Source organism: Budorcas taxicolor, chromosome 15 (assembly GCF_023091745.1).
Source record: "Budorcas taxicolor isolate Tak-1 chromosome 15, Takin1.1, whole genome shotgun sequence".
In the NCBI taxonomy this organism is placed as follows: Eukaryota; Metazoa; Chordata; class Mammalia; order Artiodactyla; family Bovidae; genus Budorcas; species Budorcas taxicolor.
Window position 1 is genome coordinate 13,674,332 of NC_068924.1, and position 12,467 is coordinate 13,686,798.

The 12,467-nt window shown below is 45.9% G+C and overlaps 1 protein-coding gene across 1 annotated transcript in view; it reads left to right on the forward strand.

The window, feature by feature from the left end:
- Positions 1-12,467, forward strand: part of MAML2 (mastermind like transcriptional coactivator 2) — a 406,045-nt gene that overhangs the window by 260,140 nt on the left and 133,438 nt on the right. Inside the window, exon 2 of the mRNA XM_052653180.1 lies at positions 7,315-8,841. Coding sequence (XP_052509140.1) covers positions 7,315-8,841 — 1,527 coding nt within the window. The remainder of the gene's footprint in view (positions 1-7,314; positions 8,842-12,467) is intronic.

The window sequence follows — 12,467 nt, forward strand, 5'->3', positions numbered from 1 at the left end:
TTTTTGCTTCAAGAATCAAATCAAGAGTCATAAATTATTGGGGTGGAGGTTGGTCTCCTCAAGTTGGTGATGGTGGTTTAGTCGCTAAGTCGTGTCCAACTCTTGCGACCCCATGGACTGTAGCCCACCAGACTTCTCTGTCCATGGGGTTTTCCAGGCAAGAATACTGGAGTGGCTTACCATTTCCTTCTCTAGATCTTCCCAACCCAGGAATCAAACCTGGGTCTCCTGCATTGCGGGCAGATTCTTTACCAACTGGGCTATGAGGGAAGCCCCCTTCTCATGTTATCTACCCTCAACCCTATCTCTCATCAGCCATGAGTAAAATGGCCTGAGCAAAGTTTGCCAGTGATGGGACCAAGATACCAACTTAAGATACCTAGGCAGTGGTAAATTTAGTTCTCACATTTATTTCTTATTGAGAAAGACAGAAATCTACTTAAGGAAAAAAAAAAAGTGACCTATGGACTGAATTGTTACCTTTGTGTGGCATATTCCCTGTTTCCAGGGCAGCACGGGAGACAAAGAATGCATTTATTTTGTGGAAAGGGATGGGGGTAGGGAAAGAAACAGAAACCCGAGGATTGTGCAATCATGGCATTCTTAAATCCCTCCAGGAAGTTTATGTTTCGAGTCCTTTGAAAGAGTAGAACACAGCTGTTCAAAAAGGCGAGTTTATCAGGGGCCTGCAGCCCCCATTCCACCGCTGGATTTTTCTTGGCCATTCACTTCTCGGCACCTCCATCCAAAGCCCTCAGGGCAGGCAGGCCACTGTGTCTCCGGCAGGCAGGCCCAGTAGAGACCGCAGGCCTCAAGTAGCATCGAGGTGTTCAAGGATAAGAGTGAAAGGGAACAGGCTACTGGATCTCAGCAAAGGGAAATAGGGTGAGTCCTGCATGCAAACCAGACAAGACTTGCTGCGTTGAAATCCTTTCCAAAAGAAGTCCCTTCCTCAGATGGCTAGTGAAAGGGGAAGATTGTATGCATCATCTCACACATCAAAGATAGTAATTTTGGGGTACAGGATTATTGTGCAAACAAAAAAGTGCCTCTCAGTCCACCTAGAAAAATATAAACGTTGGAATGTAGCATTCGCTCGATGCCTTTACATGCTCCCACAAGCTTTGTCATCTGCATATTTTCTCTCTTGCCAGAGATCACCGGATAGGGGATGGTTCAGAACCCTCTCTGCATGCTCAGTGAATCTTTCTGACTGACCAAGTGACCCTTTGTCTCTTCCCTTACTTCTGTTGGAGCCTCGAGGGCGATGTTCTGAGCTTTCACTGTCAGCCTCCAACCAGTGACGACACCATTCTCCATCGCGTCCGTCCCTCTGAGCCCCAAATGCCCTTACCCGTGCCCTGTGCCTGCCATGCGTCTCCATTCTATCACCCCTTTGTCCTGGCTCTCTGCATGCCCAGCATTGAGAACAAGGTTGGCATGTGGCGAATGAAAGGCCGAAAGGAAAGCGAGCAGTCTGGTTACTGATCAAGGAGGAGGAATTTGGAACCAGACCAGGTTGGCCACCCGCCTCCATATTATTCACTACGTGAACTTAAAGTTAGGAGTGGCCGTTTCTTCACTTCTAAGGCGAAGATCAGAACACATGTGCAGAAAGCTGGGAGACGATTACATGGGACTCTACACAACTCTTGCTTGAAGAGCACCTGTCTTGAAATAAACATTCAGAATGCAGTAGTTCTCAGGGGAGTGCCTCTGGGGGGCCTTGGACAGTCTTGCTTTCAAAGGCCCCTTCTTCCTTATAAAGATTTTAAAAATGACATTTTATAACTGCGTTAACATCAAGATAAAGATATTACTAAGGCTTCCCAGGTGGTAGAGTGGTAAAAAACCCGCCTGCCAGTGAAGGAAATGCAAGAGACATGGGTTTGATCCCTGGGTCAGGAAGACCCCCAGAGGAGGGCATGGCATCCCACTCCAGCAGTCTTGCCTGGAGAATTCCAGAGGAGCCTGGCAGGTTGCAGTTCATGGGGTCTCAAAGAGTTGGACACGACTTAAGAGAACACAACGTATTATGTATTAAGACATTTCCTCAACCTAAAAGTTCAGTTTGTCTTCCATCTTAAATTATTTTCATGAGTCCCTAAGACTATTGTCGTCCCTTGGCCTTGAACCTACCCAGTTTAAGGGGTGCATCATCCTGACTGACAGATTTGTTTTGGAGCTTCTTTCCTCTACCTTCTCAATGCTGGTAACTGCTTTCTGAAAATTGTCTGGCCTCTCTGGCCTTCAGGATATACCCTGCCTCTACCTCCCCGCTCCCGTCTTCCCAGCCACCTGGAAGGTCTACACTGTTGGAGCTCCCAAGTTCCTTAGTCCAGCCACCATCTTTCTCAATGTAAACCCATGTCTTCACTCCTCTGATTGAGTCTCATTCCCTTAGGACTGTTCCTGGCCTGGTGAGGCTGCACTGAATTTTTCTAAACAATTTCTCACTGAGGTATTCATGATATGACTCTGCTCCTTCTCTACTCCTAGAATATTTGTGTTTTGTGACAGAACTTTTTGAGACTCTATGTCATCATTCCAAGCCAGATATCTGACAGAGGCATTTTAGTCCAGAAAAGAAAATACTTCAGAGCAAAGACTGAACTTTGAGAATCTCTGAGATTGTATTGTGCCTCCACCTCTATGCATTCATTGGGCCTTGATGACGTAACTGTGATGAGAAGCTTCTACAAGGCAGGACATAGACTATCTCCCAATTCTGTTGGTTAAGGGTCATGCCTGATGAACTCCTAGTGGAATCACTTTATCCATGGAGATGTCTTCTACATGTCACTGGGGAGGACTTCTGTTCCCCAGCTTAAGTCATCCACCCAGCTACGCTTGGTGGAGACCTTACACCATGTTACATGTGCCTAAAAAAACAATTCTAACTCCCTCAGTGTCTGTTATTTTCTGGGTTCAGTTGAGAAAGCATTCTCAGAGATAACCTTATTTATAAAGGAGGGAACTACGGTCCATAGAAGAGAACATTTGCTACCTAAAATAGCAAAACAAATTAATGCCAGAATCGGGACTAGACCCTGGGCAAGTGTCCTCAATACCTGTGTGTGGGCACCGCTTCCCTCTTCAGGGCCTGGGTGCCAGTTACTACCCGGCACAGGCTCTATGATGGGAATGCTTGGTTTGATTCTAGGCTTTATTGCTTAGTATTTGTGTGATCCTAACAAAGGTCCGTCTAGTCAAGGCTATGGTTTTTCCAGTAGTCATGTATGGATGTGAGAGTTGGACTGTGAAGAAAGCTGAGCACCGAAGAATTGATGCTTTTGAACTGTGGTGTTGGAGAAGACGCTTGAGAGTCCCTTGGACTGCAAGGAGACCCAACCAGTCCATTCTAAAGGAGATCAGTCCTGGGTGTTCTTTGGAAGGAATGATGCTAAAGCTGAAACTCCAGTACTTTGGCCACCTCATGCAAAGAGCTGACTCATTGGAAAAGACTCTGATTCTGGGAGGGATTGGGGGCAGGAGGAGAAGGGGACGACAGAGGATGAGGTGGCTGGATGGCATCACTGACTCAATGGACGTGAGTTTGAGTGAATTCCAGGAGTTGGTGATGGACAGGGAGGCCTGGCGTGCTGCAATTCATGGGGTCGCAAAGAGTCGGACACGACTAAGCGACTAAACTGAACTGAACTGAAGAGTTATTCAGTTTCCCAACCTCAACTGGGTCACCAATAAAGGGAGGGGAGAGGGTAGAAACAGTATGAACCTTATAGAGTTGTTGTTGCAAGGATTCTCAGGGTTGTTTGTGAGAATGAAATGAGATTTAATTTAGCATAATTAGCATGCTAAGCCCATGCACACCAGCCCTCAATAAATGACTCTGTTGTTGTTATTATTACTACTGCTGCTGCTACTACCACCGCTAGTTCTATCACTGCCTCTCCAATCCTGGTAACTTAGAGAAAGTGCTGGAGCTGCTTCCCAGGGTATGTACTGAGCTGCCCAGGGAGTGGCCTAAGCAGTAGGAGAATCTGGAAGAACAGGTTTTTTCAAAGCAGTGGAAAATAAATCAAAGGCAATAACCCAAACCTGGAAAAAGAATGTTTTCCTTTGTTTGTTCTTTACTCAATGTGAAAAAAAAAAAAAACCTTCAAAACGTAACTTATGCTGGAATAATCAGCATGGCCACTTTTGAGGCAGTGTGGCTGACTCTGCCATGTGTGCTTTCTGACCCCCTGGGGACAGTGACCACTTTCAGTGGGCGCCAAATATACTGATGACTGACAGTGTTCCGTGATATTGTTGGCCTCGATTGGGGAGGGATGACCCTGGGAGTCAGGGAAATGTGAAGAGACAGCAAGGATGGGGAAAATAAAAGCTCCACAACCAGGCACAAAGAGCACCCTACCATTTGTTGCAAAGTGCTCATCACCAAATGTTAGATCTCATGGGACTTATTAGTTCGGGCTCTTGGCTGAAAGTAACAGAAGCCCAACTCATGTTAGCTTAAGGAAAAAGGAGACTTTATTATAAAGATTCCACAGTGTATCAAGGAAAACAAGGAGAGTGGCAGAGGTAGCCTTGAAACCAGGCCCTCAGATGCTCTCAATGTTTGTGTCCTTTCTCTCTACATCATTCTCTTTCTACAGACTTTCTTCCTCTGTGGCTCTGGTTGGTTTAACGGTACAACACTTCACACAGTCCTATAAATGCCTATGTGTTAAGAGTGTTAGTTGCTCAGCCATGTTCAACTCTTTGTGACCCCATGAACTGTAGCCTGCCAGGCTCCTCTGTCCATGGAATTCTCTAGACAAGAATACTGGAGTGGGTTACCATTTCCTCCTCCAGGGGATCTTCCCAACCCAGGGATCTAACCTGGGTCTCCCACACTGCAGGCAGTTTCTTTACCATTTGAGCCATCAGGGAAGCCCATAAATGACCATGCAGCCACCCAAAAAGAGCCTAGTTTCACTTTCTCCAATTTCAAAATCTTCCTGGAAGGAATGATTAGCCCAGCTTGGGTCAGGTTCCTTTTCCTGATTACTCATTAGCAATGGTAAAAAGTAAACACTGGTTATACCAACATGGTACATCCACTGTAACTATATACACTTATGAGGGGCAAAACCACAGGTTATGGATTAATGAAACAGGTATTATTGAACTACATGACAAGAAACATATTGTTCACACTCAGCCCTAGACTGTATCCCCGCCATTCTCTGGTTCCTCATCATGTGACCAGAAATTCAGGATGTCTATGTACTCACTGCCCCCTCCCTCTTACACAAGGCAAACCCTACCCCTAAACAAGCTGACTCTAGCATCAAATAGTGGAAATGACACACGCTTTAGAAATACCCAGTTCAGTTCAGTTCAGTCGCTCAGTCATGTCCAACTCTGCAACCCCATGGACTGCAGCACGCCAGGCCTCCCGGTCCATCACCAACTCCTGGAGTTTACTCAGATTCATGTCCATCCAGTAAGTGATGCCATCCAACCATCTCATCCTCTGTCATCACCTTCTCCTCCCATCTTCAATCTTTCCCAGCACTGGGGCCTTTTCAAATGAGTCAGCTCTTTGCATCAGGTGGCCAAAGTAATAGGTGCTCAGCTATATTAATTTCACTTTCTAATTAAGTTACCTGGAAGTCTTCAGGAAGGTGGGGCAGTGATGGTAAGAGAAAAGGGAGGATGGGAGAAGTGACAGAATTTTGTATCTGGGAAATGTCCTTCTGCCTCAGGTAATTTCCGGTTATCCTGAGCAAACATAAATAATTGAAATGGTTCAACTGCACTGGGAAAGGCACATTTTCCTACATATAGCCTCCCGCTTTAGAGGCAAAGCAACAAGCATCTCAAGATCAACAGTGTATATTTTATGTTGTTTATTAATTTATTGATGTGACCGTATGGTTCTCTGTATAATCTCTGAAGTTAATGGAATACAGTCTAATTACTGAATGAGTGGCTGAAGTCCTTTAATATTTTGTTGCTGTTTAGAGAGATGCTCCTCTTTGAGAATATAATAAGCCATATTTTTTATAAAATATACTTACTTTATTGAGTTCTTATTTTGGTAAGCCCTGTGCTAAATGTTTGCATGTCTCATGTCTTTCTTTTTTTGTCATTGTTTTGGTTTTTTGTTTAAATTTATTTATTTTAAATTGGAGGATAATTGCTTTGCACTATTGTGTTCGTTTCTGCCGTACACCAATTTGAATCAGCCATAGGTATACGTATGTTCCCTCCCTTGTGAACCTCCCTCCCACCTCCCACCCCATCCCACCCCTCTGGGTTGTCACAGAGCACTGGGTTTGAGTTCCCTGTACAAGCTTGAGGACAGAGTGGGGAGGAGAGGGTAGGACGAATGGAGAGAGTAGCGTTGAAACATATACAATACCATATGTAAAATTAGATAGCCAGTGTCTCATGACTTTCTATGAGTTAAGTGCTATGGTGCCCATTTTCCAGGTAAGGAAATTGAGGCTTGGAGAAGTCAAGAGCCAGCATCACTTAGCACTCAGTGACAGGTTGGAATCTGAGCTCACCTTAACTAGTTCCAGAGACTGAGTACTTAACCATCATGTAGTACTGCCTCTCTATACCTCGGTTTTGGCTAAAAGTCCTAGAGACAGGCCACATGAAAAATGAATCCCCAGGAAAATCTGTGCTTAGAGGGTCTCAGATGATAAGTGATAATACCATAGATTCCATGCACCCACACAGTGTTGCTACAGGGGCTTGAATGCAAAGCCGCAGAATCACAGGAAGAAAAATAGTTAAACAGAGGGAATGTCTCCTTAGACAAGGCAAACATTCTGCCTACTCACTTAGAGGATAAGAGTGGTAAAGGGATTGAATCTGTGCAAAAGAAACTAGAAACTGGGTCTTAGCTTTAGACTCTGCGCTGTTTCCCATCTTGGTCAAAATTACGCTCAGTCCAGTGGCCTGTGTCTGTGTGGGTTGTGCGTGCATGCATGTGGAATAGTTTGGCCTGTTGTAGAAAACAGCACCACTCTGGTGATTAACCATAGGTATTATCAATAACTCCCAATGACGTGTGACAGATTCTTCATCCACTGACCAGGGTACCAATCATGGAAACTTCTGTGACCTCCCACCCTTCATTGACCTGCTCCTCCAGAAAAATTTTGTCCTGTCTGTGCTACTAAGTTTCCTTATCTTCCAAACTGGGCTGCATTTGTGCTTTTCTTTTCTGAATTCCTCCTGCACATGTGTAAATGAAAGAACATTCAAATATTCTGTCTTCTTTGACTACACGCATATCTGGATTAATATCTCATGCTCTGTTTTTTTTTCTATTCCCCATCTGTCTTTCAGCTCCAGGGTTCCTTGAAAAGAAAACAGATCGTTAACCTGTCTCCTGCCAACAGCAAGAGGCCCAATGGCTTCGTCGACAACTCGTTCCTTGATATCAAAAGAATCCGTGTTGGCGAAAATCTCCCTGCAGGACCAGGGGGCCTCCCAGTAAATAATGGACAAAGTCAGATGATGTCGGGGACCTTGCCCATGAGCCAAGCACCCCTGAGAAAGACTGCCGCGCTGCCGCCCCCTCCTACACACTCCCCTGGAAATGGTCTGTTCAACATGGGTTTAAAGGAAGTGAAGAAGGAACCCGGAGAGACGCTCTCTTGCAGCAAGCACGTGGATGGCCAAGTGACCCAGGAGAATATTTTCTCTAACAGGTACGGAGACGATCCCGGGGAGCAGCTGATGGATCCTGAGCTGCAGGAGCTGTTTAACGAACTGACCAACATATCTGTGCCTCCCATGAGTGACCTTGAGCTGGAGAACATGATCAATGCCACCATAAAGCAGGATGACCCCTTTAACATCGACCTGGGTCAGCAGAGCCAGAGGAGCACTCCCCGGCCATCCTTGCCCCTGGAGAAGACGGTGATCAAAAGCGAATACTCCCCTGGCCTGACCCAGGGCTCTTCAGGCTCCCCGCAGTTGAGGCCCTCATCCGCGGGGCCCCCGTTCTCCATGGCCAGCTCAGGCCTCTCCACTTCATCCCCGATCCCTTCAGTCCCCCAGAGCCAGGCACAGCCCCCGCCAGCCTCCGGAGCAGCCCGGGCCATGCCCAGCTGGCAGGAAGTGTCCCACGCCCAGCAGCTCAAACAGATTGCTGCCAACCGGCAGCAGCATGTCCGGATGCACCAGCAACAGCAGCAGCACCAGCCCACCAGCTGGCCAGCCTTGCCCTCCTCGGCAGGGCCCTCCCCAGGTCCCTTCGGGCAGGAGAAAATCCCTAGCCCCTCTTTCGGCCAGCAGCCGTTCAGCCCCCAGAGCACCCCAATGCCGGGGGTCGCGGGCGGTGGCAACCAGTCGAAGGTCATGGCAAACTACCTGTACAAGGCCAGCCCCTCGGCTCAGGGAGGGCCGCTGGATGTGCTCCTGCAGCCCAAGCCACAGGACCTCAGCCGGAGCTTTCTGAACAACCCACACCCAGCCATGGAACCCCGGCATGGCAGCACCAAGCCTTTGTTCCATTTTAACTCGGATCAAGCCAACCAGCAGATGCCTTCCGTGTTGCCTTCCCAGAGCAAGCCTTCACTCTTGCATTACACCCAGCAACAGCCGCAGCAGAGCTCCATCACGGTTCAGCCACAACAGCAGCAGCAGCAGCCACAACAACAGCAGCAACCACAACAGCAGCAGCAGCAGCAGCCGCAGCAGCAGCAGCAGCCGCAAGCGCAGCAGCCAGCGGCCCAACCCACCCAGCCTCTCTCGAACCAGCCCTTGCTGAGGGGCCCGTTACCTCTGCAGCAAAAGATCCTCCTGCAGAAGATGCAGAGTCAGCCTATCACGGGACTGGGGTACCAAGTCTCCCAGCAGCACAGACAGGTAAGGGCCCCGCTCCTCCCCACCCAGAGTCCCCAGACACCATGGAGCTCAGTCACCATGCTCTGGGTACCATTGTGCTTGTGTCAGGACAGAATCAAGACCCCAAAGACAGCAGTGGTCCTGACAGATGCATCTGAAGACCTCCTGAGGGTTCCCTTGAGGCGTCCAGAGGCAAGAACATCTTCCTCGTAGAGCAGCACTGTCTCTGAGGTCTGCTCTTGCTTGTTAAGAATGTTGCCTGAGGATCAGTGCCTTTAGTGGCATGTCCGGTTGTCGGTAATCTTCTGATAATGCCCATGCCTGGTGCCTATTCGTTCAGTCGATAAATCGGTCACTAAGTCGACATGCATGTTCCAAGTACCTGCCATGTGCATGATGTGTGATTATGCTGAGTAGTGAAATAAGGCCAGACGTGATATTAAGAGTGTTGAATGGCAGATATCCACCCACACCAACCCACTGAAATGTCTTAATGTCCAGCCCATCATAGTAGATCCTGCTGTGACTCCACGCTCGTGCATAAGGCTTGAGTACCCACCTCAAGTAAGACGTGTTCTCTGCAAGTTCAGTCTGGAGAGGGCGACAGGCTTTAAAAACAATCATTTTAAAACTGAGTGGAAAGGATAATGATATGGAGCACGAAGGCTGGGTATTTACCGAGCAGGGGGACATCAGGGAAGATTCCTGGAGAAAGTCATGTGTGAGTTAAGTATTAAAGCGTGAAATTGTCATGACTACAAACAGAAAAAAAAAAAAAAAATCTGTGGTTACCTTATATCCTGCGGTTAACATAAAGTGGAGGTCTTATTCTGCCCCAAACAGGAATCGTATGAGGAGATAGCTCTGTCTCCAGAGCACACACTGGTGAATCAGAGCTGCTCCCCAGGGAATCTGAAAAGAAAAAACTCCTTCCTGGAATAAGTGAAGGGAGGAAGGCAGGCAGGAAGGCAGGAAGGCAGGAAGGGAGACTGAATGTTGCTTTGTGCATGTAATTTGACAGGTCTCTGTTAGTGTCCAAGCGCAAAGACAGCATGTGACATGTCAAAACAATATGTCAGGACAGTGTGACGGCACAGAGCCTAATTCCAGTCACATTCCTTGAGTAGTTTGTGTGGCTGCTTCCCAGAAAAGAATGCTACCAGCAGCACAGACCGTGGCCAAGCTAACCTTCGCCCTAGATATACGCCAGGAGAAAACCAGACCCAACCAGGATTCAAGAGCTGTGTCCCACGTAAAGCTCTCAGTTCTTAACCACCTACAAAGTGTGTTTTTCTATCGTAGATTGTGAAGAATGGACTTGGAGTAGAGTGCTGTGTATATTTTACAAAGTTCCATTTTTAACATGGGTAATTTGGGGATCATTTGAAAACAAACAGTATCGTGGAATTACTTTCTAATGTTATGTATAGCCATTTTGCTGTGACTGAACCTGGGTTTAAATTCTTACTCGGATATTCTAGCTGTATGAACCTCAAGCAAACTAGTGAACCTCTGTAAGCCTTAGTTTTCTCACCTGTAAATGAGGGTGATAATGTATATCCTAGGATTTGGGGAGAATAAGTGATATCTTTCTCAGGCCAGCATCTAGAATAAAGTTGGCTATTACTGTGCTTATCATGGAAAAGGCCTTATATGATATCAAAATATTTTTAACAAGCATTACTTTTATGCAGGAGATCCCTTGGAGTAAGTCTCAGATTTTAACATAAGCAGTACTAGAGGAATAAAAGAGAACTAACCTTAGTTCTGTCTAGCACTATGGTGAGTGGGCAGCGATTTTCGTTTCCTGGGCCTGGACTTCTGACTGTAAAAGTGGAAATAATAAATAATGAGATATGACTGAGTCATGATTTATTGACTACTTATAACTGACATGACTTCTGTCTCCCTTACTGGTATCTCATTTTACTCATATAAAGTAATTACCATTATTCTCATGTTACAAATGAGACAGCTGAAGCTCAGAGAAGTTAAGTAAGTTTTCCAAAGTTACACAGATAACAAGTAGCAGAGGCATGATGCTAATGGTCTTCTTTGAAGGCTGTACTTTCAGCCATGAGGCTGTACCACTCACAAGTAGGATTTGCTTGGAAATGAGTTTGTACATCATTGTGAGATTCTCAAAAGAAATATTTCTTATAATACTGAGCCATATTTATGTAATCTACATAGTAAATTAAGTTTAGGGGGTAATAAAGTCTCATCTTGAATTACCTTCAGAGTTGTTAAAGAAAAAATCAAACAATATCTGTGACCTTTGACCTTCCTGAGAATGAGCATCACGAAGCTTAACCAAAATAAATGATGTGCTGCAACAGGAAATATAGCTCTTTGGTGCCCCATCAGCCCTTCTTTGGGAGCCTTCCTGCCACCTCAGCATCCTCTGTCCTGTTTCCACCTCCATTGCTCATGTCAACTGTCCACCACATTTCTGACCACTTGGCCTCCACCCTGGGTCCCCAGGACCCAAGCACCCCGGCTCCCCAGGACACAAGCACCCCAAAGGGTGCTAATGGACAAACTGACAAGCATCTTCCAGTGTGTTAGATAATTTTTTACTTTTCCTGGTGCATGCGACACTTACGATGCCAAGATAATTTTCATCTTCAAGAAGGACCTCAGGTAGCAGAAATGGTGGTGACGTTGGCTGGCAGGCAGTGGCTCTCCACTCAAAGCCTAATCTCAACCTTATCAGTTGAACTGTATTGTCCCTTCCAACTCAATGAATGATGACTTCGATGAAGTATGACTAAAGTGTCCTGTGTCTGAGTTGTGACCAAGTGTATCACAGCTCTGTAGTCAAATAAATGTCACCCTCTTGAAAGCATTCACTTTTAGAGGGGTTGGGCCCATTCTAACATGGTGCTGTTGTTCGAAACAGTTGCAGAGTTTTTTCCCAGGGATTGTCTTCAGAGCTTTTAGCACATCAAGGAGATTATTATTACTATAGTAATATTCATCTTGTCAGGGTTATTTTTGAAAACAGTCAAACTGAGTATTGCTGCTTTGGGTCAGAAAAAAAACAAAGAATAACTACAGTATGATGGAACTACATTTCAAATTCTCTTTGTGAACTTTTTCTGAAGATAAAGAAAGTAAATGAGTTGCTTACCAAGATGATCATTTTGAGAAGTGATTTTCACTTGGCTGTACATATTTTCTAGGTTTTTCCATTTTTATTGTCTCATCCAGTATGTTGCTAAGTATTCTCAACTCAAAGAGGGTAGTTTTAACTCTGCCATTCATAGCGGAGAGTAGAGAGATCTGTGTTCTCATTTCAGATTAGCCAACTCTCTGATACTCATGACCAAAGTTACGGGCAAGCAGGGATTGGACATTAAGCAGTTCTTGTGTTTATCAACTAAAGAATCCTGAGCAAAAATAGTAGTCATGGATTATTTTTTATCTGCTTGTCATACGCACGTTGTGTCAAACACAGGAAGATTTACTAATGAGATATGCTAATTGGGACACTCTAGCTTTGGGAATGGTGGAAAGCTTGGCTCTCTGCTACAAAATAGTAGATTGAATTTGTTGATCATTTGTTTAGAATTTACCCCGTAGGCTAGGCAAAGATGACCTTCTCTTCACCCTCAGAACTCTGAACCCACACAGGGCTGCATGCT